Genomic DNA, 13,471 nt, shown 5'->3' with positions numbered 1-13,471 from the left:
GTTACAAAGCTAAGGGTCGATTCTAACTAGAAATGCAAGCAGTCCCGTACAGATTGTTGTTGAATAGCCACACAACGTTAGCTCCATTGCTGACATATCCATCTTCAAAGTTGCGCGTTAGGGAACTCTTCCAAGGAATGCTCGCAACAGAGACATGCGTAGTGCGTACTAGTAGAGTGATGTTTGTTTGCGGGGGGCACATTCAATGTACTGGCCAAGTGCGAGTCACAATTACAATGGAGGGTACAAATCCGTACGATACAAATTAAACGAACCATAAAAACATCTTTAGCGTGCAGTTGTGTGTTTCCAGCAATCATATTCCAAATAAATTTGATAACATAAAAGAAGTTAAAAGCGGCGGAGCTTTTTTTGTGGAACAAAGGCCACATTTTTTAATTTCAAAAATGTATATTATTTGGAAGGAAAAAACTAAAACTACATCTGAAAATTCTGAATCAATTTCAGATCCGCAATGGAAAAACTGCAGAACCTAAGCAAGAAACAGCTACGTAAGTACGTAGTCATTGACCAAAGAGCCTGAAGAAAAGATAATTTTTATTCTTATATGTGGTTAATGCACGGAATTCAACGCTTATTTTTATTTGTTCATTTAACATAACTAAACACAATAATGTAAACACAAAAACGGGTGTCCAAATGTAATGCAATATAAACACATCATGATCGAAGAAAATGACAAAAAACTGTCCAAATGGAACATAAATTATTAAAACTGCTCTCACGGCGTGTCCTAAATAAATAATCATAAAAAGTGACGCCCTAGCCGGGGCCTGAGATTGAAGAGCTCGCTCTCCACAATGCCATTCATTGCATCGAGAGACCAGTCTTACTCAGCCCCTTCGAATATACAAGTCACTGTTACATACATACGGGAGTCAACTTGTTTTCGTTGTTTTGTTCCCAAAATGTAAGCAGTGTTGCCAACTTGACATAAATGATGCCAGATCTGGCATATTTTCACTCGCTTTGGCATCAATATTTTCCATTTAGCATCTGGCATATTTTTTAGCATAATTTAGTCTAAGCCAAGTTTGCACCAACTTGGCACTTGGCAGCAACAATATGCGCCATAGCTTTATGTGGTTCATATTTTCATATGAATTTTGACTTTTGTGGACGGATGGACGTCCACGGACTATATTGGTCAAGCAGATCCTTGTCAGTAGAAGGTGGCAAAATACACAGGAATTTTGAATTTTGTTCAGACTATAAATTGTATAGTTGCCAATTGTACTGAGATTCTGTCAATCTGAAGTCAATCTGCCGATATGTAGATTTACAGCGAAAAATCATACGATAACACCGTAGGTATCTACTTTTTTATGGCAGAAGTCACATTAGCAGGTATCATAACTCATCAAAATCATAAACAAGATAGGAAATGAATTAATTTTGACCCAGAGCTCAAATTAGGCTGGTAACCAGTTCAAAGCCGCCGCTAGCTTTACAAACAGGGTAAATGTATCGAAGAGGGAGCGAATGACGGATGGGCCGGCAATTGGACGATTACGGGACGTCGGTGCGCGCTTTTATTTGCTCCTACTGGCGCCCGGGACCGAATTAACGTATGTTGCTTTGGAAATTGTATGGAGAAGAGACGTTTTGGACTTGGCTTATCGCGTTAGTGTTTGATTTTAGATGAATCAAATTAACGCATGGTTCTATTGTAAAACGATGTAGACTCCGCATTTAATGGCTCCTCTACACGATGGGCCAACGCCGGCCACTGCAAGGGACGCAGTTGTGGACGCAGCCATGCAGTAGAAGGAGATAGCAATATCACTTGCTCTCTCTAACGCATAAATGCGTCCATTGAAGTGGCCAGCGTTGGCCTATCGTGTAGAGGAGCCATAACATCGTTCGAGGGACCGCGGCGTACTGCCAACCCAACTGCATTGCTGCCGCAAATGTCGAAATCCATTTCGAAGGCGGAATTTTTAATAATGCAGCATTTAAAAACCGGACTAGTGCGAGTCGGACTCGCCCACCGAGGGTTCCGTACTTTTTATTATTTGTTATTATAGCGGCAACAGAAATACATCATCTGTGAAAATTTCAACTGTCTAGCTATCACGGTTCGTGAGATACAGCTTGGTGACAGACGGACGGACGGACGGACGGACAGCGAAGTCTTAGTAATAGGGTCCCGTTTTACCCTTTGGGTACGGAACCCTAAAAATGCAGTACCGATATGGTTTCCGGACGCGCCAACAGTCAGAGTGATAACTGCGATACTACGAACCCTGCATGGGTTCTCATCTTGTTTACATTTTAGTTCCAGTTATGTTAACCACACGCACACGTGTATAAATACAAACACATGTGTTTAATCGTGCGTTTAGCACTCCTCCAGATAGCTTTATATTCATAGGAAATGTTCCCAGCGTTACTGTATGTGTATGGACGCCAGCTGCGAATCCACTCTTGCGTTGCGTACTTAAATTTTTCGACGAGATTTTTAACCCATACTTGCTACTATTAAAACAGATAAATACTTACTTGCCCGATAATTAAGGAATTTATATCATTGGAATACCTATTAGGATACCCTTTTCTTGTGATTAGGTAAATGGGATAGTCTGTATTTACAATAGTTTATATTATGTTTGTTGTTTAATTACACAAAAACTGCTGAACGAATTGGGATGAAATTTTGGTAGGTAATTGGTATTCTTGTATTTTGGCCCGACCCCAAATAAAGTTGGGATTAAGGGCAGGAAGAAGAAGAGGTATTCTGGTAATTTATATTATATGTTTAGGTACACTTTTGCACCTCATTCCTTTGGAATAAGGCGAAAAATGTAAACATATCTCTGGCGTCGTCGACTGTATTTTTTGTTTTTATACTATCACAGACTGACTATCATCTGACTGTAATACTAAGTCAGACTATCCTTAGTAAGGATACTCTGACTAAGTAATCTTTGTAAGGATTCCTCACAAAGATTCAAACGCATTTGTTGAGTTAAACTCCATATACTATTTTAAACGACACTTGACTCTAAACTATCATAAAATAACCTATAAAAAAAGAATTAACACCACGTGAAGAAGCCCAAACGCTAATTGTGCTTCAAAGCAAAACATTGCCAAGCGATTTTCAACCTTATCACAACCGTATAAAGTCGATTTTAAGAGGAAATGCGTTGTGCAAAAAAATGCTGAACAATTATCGACTTTATCGCAAAGGATTAAGGTCGGAATATTGAGATTGTGTGAATATTATCTCATTTGGCGCCAGTTACAATTGTATTAGTTAAGTGTGGGAGCAAAAACTGAAGAGCGCCGACTGACACACAATTAAATGTAAATTATAATTAAGTAGGTATGGATTACTTATTATTTTATTGTACTTAATTTTTTATTTTTGTCAGATTTTGATAGAATTTGGTGGATAGTTAACGCTTCCTATTCTGTGGTGCATATTAAACGCATTTTCACCATATATCCTATGTTCTGCTAAATCTTCCACTGAGTTACGAAAGCGTATCGAATTTTCGTAACTCGATGAAAATTTCCATACATGTTTTTGTCCAAATGTAATGTCCCGTAAACCCTCTTTATCTTATTTGTATAGGATGAGCTCTTCAAACCTGTTATCAACATCAGTCAAAAAAATAAAAAATGAGCCATATAAGTAATCCACATGCATATTAATGTACACAGGTTGGTGCGATAGGTATACGTGATCTTATTATTTATCCATTGTGGGACCGTATGAGTTTCTGACACATGTATTATGCCTACCTACGTAATTGTAATAATAATAATTTTAACTAAGTTTCTACTTAGGAACAAACTTAGGTGTTTGAATTAATCAACTTTACCCCACATTTGTGTGACAGCCGTTGTAGCTACTGTGCCAAATGACAACACCCGTCCCGCAAAAACGGGACATCTCCCTTACACACTTCTCGGACTTTAATTGTTGAGACATCTAGAGTTTACTTTTCATTGGACAATTCATACTGTTAGTATTGACAACCAAATTAGCTTGAACCTTAGATGGATCAATACTTAAAGTCTATGACGTGGTAAGCGTTAGAAGAACCAGAGTAGTAAACAATAAGACAGATACATTTGTTTTATACTATAATACTAGATCGAGCTCACATCTGGGGACACTACACATTAAAAAATTCATAACATAGGTATATCGTTGATATAAAAGACGTTTTTTAAATACCGGCAATATTTTGCGATATGAGAATATAGGTAAAGTCTTTACCCTACCACAGAAAACATCGACACCTGAATAATTTATAATTAGAATAAGAATACATCTGACCAGCCAAAATGTATGTAACAACCAATTTTTTTTCGTGATTTCAGGGTTGGTCCCATAATAGACGTTGCTTAGTGTGACCTAGATATGTTAATCCCGCAAAATATTGCCGGTTCTTAGTTTTACTAGCTTTACTAACCTAAAAGCCTGTAAAAGTAAACGAAATTATAAATCTGTTTTATTTAAAAAAACCGGGCAAGTGCGAGTCGGACTCGCGCACGGAGGGTTCCGTACCAAAAAGCAAAAAAAAAAACAAAAAAAAACGGTCACCCATCCAAGTACTGACCCCTCCCGACGTTGCTTAACTTTGGTCAAAAATCACGTTTGTTGTATGGGAGCCCCATTTAAATCTTTATTTTATTCTGTTTTTAGTATTTGTTGTTATAGCGGCAACAGAAATACATCATCTGTGAAAATTTCAACTGTCTAGCTATCACGGTTCGTGAGATACAGCCTGGTGACAGACGGACGGACGGACGGACGGACAGCGAAGTCTTAGTAATAGGGTCCCGTTTTACCCTTTGGGTACGGAACCCTAAAAACGTAAGACGTCTGCACTGGGCAGTATCGTATCAATCAATGTGGATGGAATATGTAAACACGGAAATAAAACAATTATCAAGTTATTAAATAAGTTTTATTTTTTGTTATCTCCTTTTCGGCTTTTGCATTTCTTCTTAGGGTCATCCGTACGCTTTCTTTTTTTTAAACCTTTTGGAGTCTGTGTCGACTTTTCCATTGCCTCTTCAGGTGATTCAAATTCACACTTTACAACTATTACATTTGGAACAGAACTTTCTGCGTTCAATCCTTCTTCTTCTTCAGCTGACAATACTTCTCGTGGTTCAGTCTTTATTAGTTCTATATTTAATTCGGCACATTCTGTTTTTACTGATATCATTTCTGCATCTTTGACCTCTGAACATATGGCTCGTGTTGAAGATGACCCCGCATTGACGTCTGTGGATGCTGTCGAACCTTCTTGTATATCATTAGGTAGTAGCAATGTCGGGATGGCGCCCCTTCTCAGAGTTTTGAGCATTTTTATTTGCGAGTCGTCGAAGTGTGCGCAGCAAACGCAGTAGGAACTTTTCTTCAAATTGTCTTTTTCTAACAGGTCCTCTCTGCCGAGTAGTGTCAACCATTTTTTGCACCTGTAACAAACAAGGGACACAAAAAATAAGATCATAAAATTAAATAACAAAATACTGTTTCGGATACCTACACCTGACTTGAAAAATATTGGATTTGTATAATGGGAAGTGGGTCTTATTTAGTTTGCAAGATTTGACCCGAAACAACATATTTTAAACAAATAAACATTCAAATTGTTACATTGCAAGTTACTTGCTTAATTAAATAAAAGCTTAATAAAAAAGCCAACATTGCTCTTACATTATGTTGCCAGCTCGAATGACCTTGAATGTCAGCGTCGGTCGCAGTGTACAAAATAATCTCCACAGTATTTTTTGTTGCTACGTTTTAGAGACCTATTCTAATAGTACTTACTTAATTTCTTGTTATCAACAATATGGGTTTCAATCAATATGTGTTTGCGAACGAGAAATGATCAGAATAATAATTTAAGTACCTCTCGACCTCTTCCTCGGACTGTCCCGTCGGTACCGCGAAGAACGTGCAATCTGAATTCTTATCGTTGTTGAAACACCCAACCGCGATGCAGTATTTACTCGCCTTTTTAACCCTCGTCTCCGACTTCCCCATTGTTTTTTGTATTCGGTACCAGATCCTGAAGCAATCGTTCGATTGACCAGAATTACTCAATCAATGTTCATATATCGGACAAATTGAAGCAATCACACGTTCTTCTTAGTATTTAAATATTAAAAGAGTAATAAAAACGTTTAATAATGAGTGACGCGAACGTTAACTAGCGAAGCACCGACTAAAAAACGTGCATCACGCGGCGGCGCGTGGCAACCACTGACGAGCACCAGACGCGGGGCCGCGGGGACGGGGCGACGCCGACGCGGCCAGATTACGAGAGTGACGCGTGGGGTATATTTATTATGTTGTAAGTATTAAACGCGAAGCTTGCGTCCAGAAGTCGACGCAGTGTGAGGTATTAACTTGGCAAGTGGCAACTAATGATGAGCACCGTACGCGGTGCCGTGGGGAAGACCTGGAAGACGTCAACGCGATGAGGATATAACAATAACAATTTTGCGTCGTGGCGTGCGGTCCGAGTTTGTGACAACCACTAACTGGCCCCGTGCGCGGGGTACCGGCAGTGTTGCCAACTCGGATTTTGAAAAAATGCTAGACTAATGTCTAGATTATGCCAAAGTTTTTTGAAATACTTATGCTAAAAAAATGGTAAAATGTCACTTGAAATTAGACACTTTAGACACCCATACATTTTTCAGATTTATCCGCCTTTTTCTACTGACGAGATCTGCTTGACCAACTATATATAGTCCGTCGACGTCCATCCGTCCACAAAAGTCAAAATTCATATGAAAATATGAACCACATAAGGCGATGGTGCATATTGTTGCTGCCAAGTTGGTGCAAACTTGGCTTAGACTAAATTATCCTAAAAAATATGCCAATTGCTAAATGGAAAATTTTGATGCCAAAGCGAGTGAAAATATGCCAGATCTGGCATCATTTATGCCAAGTTGGCAACACTGGGTACCGGGTAAGGGGCAGTGGACTCGGACTGGTAGGCACTCGTAGGTGTACCTATAGCGGCGCGTCGTTGACGTAATCACGAGAGTAGCGCGCGTATCATATTGTATTAAATTATTATCATTTTACAATTACCACGTCACGAGTGTTTGTGCTTGCGAAAACTTCAATAAAAGAAGAAAAGAACCAATAACACGCGTTTTTACGGGACAGGACAGGACTCACATAACACGGTGGTGGGTTATGGGATGGGTGTCGTGTAATCTACATATAAAAACTATCGTAACATTCGTGACATCATTCGTGACGACCGGTCTGGCCTAGTGAGTAGTGACCCTGCCTGCGAAGCCGATGGTCCTGGGTTCGAATCCCAGTAAGGGCATTTATTTGTGTGATGAACACTAATATTTGTTCCTGAGTCATGGGTGTTATCTATGTATGTATATAAGTATGTATATCGTCGCCTAGCACCCATAGTACAAGCTAAGTACTTCAATTAATGCCATACTTTTATAAAACTATTATAGGTAAGTACCTAAATAAAGCACGCATAGCAACACTACGATACACTAAGAAATGTTCCTCCATCGTGAGCCGGGACAACTCAACGTCCAGTTTACGGCATTGTGCTCCGAAAGGAGACGGAAACTTGCCAACACCCCGCCTTACATACCGTAACCAGTATTACAACTGCGTAGAAAATGATCATTAAATGAAATGAATTAAAGACCGTAATAGTTCCTACTAAATATACAATACTATCCGCAGTCGCACGTCTACGTGACCAAGATCATGTTACCGTCTCTTTCACTCCTACTACGACTATAAAGTTGTGAAGCGCCTACGAAGTGCACGTTTGTGTACGATAAAAGACTGGCTTCGTTACAATTTCTGCACGCACTTCTGTACGCCAGCACCAGGCGTGGCTCACTCCGCGATTTCGTCGCTTAGCTACAGGTAGCTAAAAATACATCCGTTCCACACCAATTTTGGTGACTAACCATAAGCCGCGCGTGGCGCTGTCGCCACCTAGCGGCCATATCTGTCCTGATCGTAATAGACGCGTTTTGTCAGAGAGTGAGTCTTCTGTACCTAGTACTATATTCTGTGGTAGCACTAAGAAAGTTATCCCACTACAATGTTGGCACAATGGGCGAGATAGTGGTACTGGTACGTAGGTCACCCTACGAACGAAGACATTGATCATTGTCATTCGCCTGCCCAGTGTTTGTCCTGTCAAGACCATACGTTTGTACTAAGTTAAAAGACTGGCTTAGTGACAAATTCTGTGGTAGCACTAAGAAACTTGTCCCACTACAATGTTGCCACAATGGGCGAGATAAATGATAATGTAGCTCACCCTTTACGAAGACATTCGCCTGCCAGTTGTTTGCCCTGTCAAGACCATCCAATTGTGAACTTTATTGCAAGGATATAAGGGTCTCCGATGGTCAGTGAAGTGTTAACTGTTAGTACTTTCACCCCGCCGTTGATGGGATTAAACTAAGTACCTACAACTTCAATAAATTGGCATTTAGTTGCGAGGGAGCGTAGCCGAGGTAAGTACCTAATGATAGTAATGATCATTAATCGTTAACGCTACTTAAAAAGTAAGTAAGTAAATAATGTATTGAAATGATCGTTTTGACCAACATTAAACAATAAAAGATAATTAGTCAATTCCTTGGAATCTTTAGGGCTCCACTACACGATGGGCCTACGCCGGCCACTACAAGGGACGCATTTATGCTTTAGAGGGAGAAAGTGATATTGCTATCTTATTCTACCGCATGGCTGTGTCCCTTGGAGTGGCCGGCGCTGGCCCATCGTGTAGAGGGGTCATTACTTATTTTTAGGGTTCCATACCTAAACGGTTAAAACGGGACCGTATTACTAAGACTACACTGTCCGTCTATCTGTCTGTCACCATGCAGACACCATGACGGCTAGATAGATGAAATTTTCACAGATGATAGATTTCTGTTGCCGCTATAACAACAAATACTAAAAACTGAATAAAATAAATATTTAAGTTGGGCTCCCATACCACAAACGTGATTTTTTGCGTTATGGTACGGAAGACGAGTAGATCGATTTAGAAAGTCCTTTTTATATTTGAAAGGGTGTGGAGGATAACTTCAGCTAGTCTATTGTCATCTAATCAGGATCTATAATGATATGAATGATGTATATTTATAGTAGGTAACTTGAGTATTTTCTTTTCGGTATATTAATGGTGTGGAACGGCTTATGACAATTCTGTGTGGCTACCACCAGTTTGGCACTACGTAAACGCTATCGAGAACGTAATTACTTTCTATGCATCTCGCTCTTATAGAAAGTAAATTACGTGGACGTTAGCGTATAGCTTTGTCAGTTTTGATTTTGACAGTGTCAGTGAGTCATGGTACGGGTACTGTTCTGTGAAGTCGGTCCTTTTTTTGTTAAAAGTTATTTAGTTTTCGATTGGTGTCAACTAGGGTCACCTTTGCTTCGCCCTCAGACGAATTAACGTACTGTTACTCGTACCTATCGATCCGTGAGTTCCGTGACGAATCAAACATTAATACTCAAGAGAACTGGCGCTGGCCTATCACGTGAACTACAACGGGTACAGTGAAGTGACTCATTTAAACCACTATCGTTAAATATTTTCTGAGTAAGGGTCATAATCATAAACATTTAACGACAGAGTTCAATCACATAAGTACATTTTCATTACTCACTACGAGTATACTCGTAACCATAACAGTTTCCAACATTTAATGCCCTCACGCGGACTTAAAGCCCATCATATAAAATGAAAACATTGAAGTGTCGGTAAGCTAAGTTTCGATCGAAAGTGTTTAATGTTTATTTAAGTTTTGTTAACTCAGAATTTAAGCACCAAAATGCCCAAATGTGCGTTAGTGTGTACATATATAGATACTTAGGGAGGGTTTTTGTGACTAACATTTGCCCATATTTGTGAGAGTGACGCGTTTAAATAGGTAGTGTTATTAGACTTATTAGTGTACACATTTTACAATACAATGTTGCACGTGAAAGAACGCAAAAATATGTGCTATATTATGTTATAAAGCCATAATAAGAAAGTGTCAATATTTCTGCGCTCTTCGGTTTTCAATATCCCTATTGCATCAGGTGTGCTGTAGGGCGATATAGGTACCTACACGTGTGTGTGAATACTTTCCAAGGTGTGTACTTACGTGTGTTGCCAGGCTGAGTAAGTAATAGGTAGCCGCATTGTTGAATTGCAGAGGCTTCCCTTTGTCCGTTTGTCTGTGGTTTCCAAGATTACACGCTGCCCTTAGGTATGCAGTATGCACATAATATGTACATACCTGTACATACCTAATGAACTTGACAGGCAACATTTGCCCAGTTGGGTAAGCCTTATCAATATGTTTCAAGCATAGGTACGGCTACCATCAATTTGACACTAACATAAACGCTATCGTTAACGTAATTTACTTTCTACGCATCTCGCTCGTACTAACTTATTAGTGCGAAAGAAATATATAGAAAGTAAATCACGTTCACGATAGCGTTTATGTCAATGCCTAACTGATGGTAGCCGTAAAGTAGGTAGGTAAATCAAATGTTAATATCCCAAGCACTTGCAGCTATACTTCTGAGTTTATTATTTTAACTCTAGGTACACAGTTTAGGCAGCATAACGATCATTAGTATTTCACTAGCATATATATGTCGCACTTGTCGCAGTCAATATACGTAGGTACATTGAAATCATTGTAGCCGTTTAAATCGAAAATAAGAATAACACCTAAGAACAGACCACCCGCGGCCCTTCACGTGTGAGGTTGTTATGGCGTCTGCAGGCGAAGTTTCTCACATACTGTTTAACGCATACCGTAAGAGCCATTAGTAAACTCATTCAATTGTGTACCGTATTATTGCGCGATAAGTTTCAAAATCAAATGGTTTTTCCGATGGTCGTTAGCGTGGTAGCGCTGGTAGCGCAGCGTATTTCTAAACTCGCAAGTAAGTGACGTCAATTATAAAGTTTCAAAGTCTTCTGGGACTAAAAACGACGACTTTTAATGACCTTTAGGCAAACTAGGTTGCACAATATTCAGTACACTCTAAAAAAAATTTGGTTGGCCCTATCAATATCTTGATGGCCGTAATCAAGCATCTTGATTCCATACGAGCCTAACAAGAACTTAAACACATCAAACAAGGTAATTCTGATTGCTATTACTATTGTTAGGTAACTGAACCAATTAAGATCTTGTTCAATATTTACACGAAAAATAATTATGCTAACTAATTGATCTTAGTAAGATCAATTAAGGGCTTGATAATGAAAACAAACAAGTTAGTTCAACTAAGATGTAAATCAATGTTAACATGAAGAATTACTGTATTAACTATTTGACCCAAATAAGTTCAACTAAGAACATGATTACACCGACTTATGGCGTATTAGCCTGAACTAAGATATTGGTCAATTTGAATCTTAATTGTTTAATCATTTCAACTATGAAGCTTGTTTAGTACAATACCATTCTTGTTCAATTGTACTATGACTTACTTTGTCGCATTTACTAAAACATTTCTTTCAGATCTCTAGTTTTTATACGCGCCGTGCTGAATAATGCTGGTGGTCCTCGTTATTATTCTCAAGGAATTAGTCTTAAATACTAAAATATACATTATTTAAGACTATATATTTACTTAGTATTTAAGACTAATGCCTTGAGTATAATGCGAGTACGAGGACCAGCAATTATTCAGCACAGCGCGTATAAAAACTAGCACAAAGGAAATTTATAAAATTTAAACGAATAAGTAGTGAATAAAATATAACAACAAAGAAAGGGATAAAACATAATTAAACTAAATCAAGCCCGTAGAGTTTTATAAAAAGGGGGTAAAAGAATAAAACAAAAAAATATTACAATAAGATGTTATTTATTCATTTAATCATTTTGAAAGTAAACGTTTTGCATTTAAATTCACACGCACGGATCCGTGTCTAAGCATACGAGGGGTTAACACTCGTTGGTCCAATCACGTTCACACTTGTTGGTCTATCCAAGCACACTACACTCACAGTGTCACTACGCGAGTTTGATTCGGATGTCACTGGTTGTTTTTTAGTCAAACAAATCACAAGATTCCACACATTTGACAGTTTAAAAACCCATCTTCACGATTAAAATTGTTATATTTGTGAATTAAGGCTTCTCTTACCAATCTTGGTATATAGTGGCGTGCTTTCGAAATGACCTTGGGACTATGCAGCTCGATCCAGTGACTTATACCCGACTCAAGGTGACACTGAGCAATAGCTGACTTGCGAGCGTCGTTGTTCTTGACCGCAGCGATGTGGTCTTTAATTCTGCAGGCAATAGTGCGTTTGGTATGCCCACTGTACGAACTACCACAACTGCAATCAACTTTGTACACACCAGGTTTTTCCAGAGGAATAAGTAATTGAATGAGCTTAACGCAACTGTGTGCTACAGAGACTGACTGCTCGGTCGCACGCGCCACGAGAGGGGCGCGGGCGGGGCGGAGAGCGGGTGTACAGGCGATCCCCCTACTTATCTCTTGATTGATCGGATTAACCGATTATTTAATTTAATTATTAAGAAAATCGATTTAACAAATATTTCTTCGTAGAATGGAATATTAGTTTCGTAATCAATACAATAACTTGATTATAATGGGATTGAGTGTTTTATCTTCGTTGTTCTAAATATTATATGTTTAGTTGATTCAACTACCAAATCTTATGTAAATCAACAAAGACAAAAAAATCAAATAAACTATTAAAATGTTCATAACTATTAACATATTTATCTGTTTTAATTAAATTGTTAAGGATTGAATTAACCTACGTTACATAATTATGCCAACAAGTTAATAGTAGATGCAAAGTATACAATTGTTAGGATTAATAACATACCTACTTTATTAGTTCAATCACAGATACACTTATTGTTTTAAGTAATCAGCTTTCTTTGATTTACATAAGATCGTTATTGTTGTAATTAACTTAACGCCAACTAAGAGAAAACTGCTCTTAGTTGGTCTTAATTTTTTAGAGTGTAACATTATGCTTCACATCAGTCAGCAGCAGGATTCACTAAACAGAAACACCGAACGTGGTCAATATGATTTGTATACGATTCGACACTCGTGAGCAGTTGCAGTCGTTGCAGAACAAACACTTTGGCAAGTTTTGACTTTACAGTTTTGTTTTTAAAATGCCTAAAAATATTCCAAAGTATGAAAATACATAAGTACTTGCTTTCCAAAAATCAATACCTGTATTACCAGGCGTGTCTCACTCCGCGATTTCGTCGCTTTGCTACAGGTAGCTAAAAGTGCATCCGTTCGGCCCCAATTTTGGGGTTTGCCATAAGCCGCGCGTGGCGCTGTCGCCACCTAGCGGCCATATCTGTGCTGATCGTAACAGACGCGTTTTGTTAGAGAGTGAGTCTTCTGTACTTAGTACTATTATTTATTCTGTGGTAT

General features: G+C 38.7%; 1 protein-coding gene across 1 annotated transcript; it reads right to left on the bottom strand.

Annotated features, from left to right (window-relative positions):
• Window positions 1-4,946: 4,946 nt before the first annotated feature.
• Window positions 4,947-6,232, bottom strand: LOC134673566 (uncharacterized). Its single transcript, XM_063531564.1, has 2 exons — window positions 5,901-6,232; window positions 4,947-5,463 (listed from the first exon to the last, which is right to left on the bottom strand). Exons 1-2 carry the CDS (start codon window positions 6,032-6,034, stop codon window positions 4,947-4,949), a joined length of 651 nt encoding a protein of 216 aa, XP_063387634.1. The 5' UTR covers window positions 6,035-6,232.
• Between the last annotated feature and the right edge of the window lie 7,239 nt (window positions 6,233-13,471).

This window comes from Cydia fagiglandana, chromosome 18 (genome assembly GCF_963556715.1).
Source record: "Cydia fagiglandana chromosome 18, ilCydFagi1.1, whole genome shotgun sequence".
NCBI classification, from domain to species: domain Eukaryota; kingdom Metazoa; phylum Arthropoda; class Insecta; order Lepidoptera; family Tortricidae; genus Cydia; species Cydia fagiglandana.
Note: the sequence above shows the minus strand (reverse complement) of the source record. Positions and strands in the feature narration are given on the sequence as shown.

What these genes read in the sequence shown, in the direction of transcription:
- LOC134673566 (XM_063531564.1), bottom strand. Translation starts at nt 6,034, where the DNA reads ATGGGGAAGTCGGAGACGAGGGTTAAAAAGGCGAGTAAATACTGCATC. An exon ending in TCCGAGGAAGAGGTCGAGAG is followed by an intron (nt 5,464 to 5,900) that starts GTACTTAAATTA and finishes TGTTTGTTACAG; the next exon opens with GTGCAAAAAATGGTTGACAC.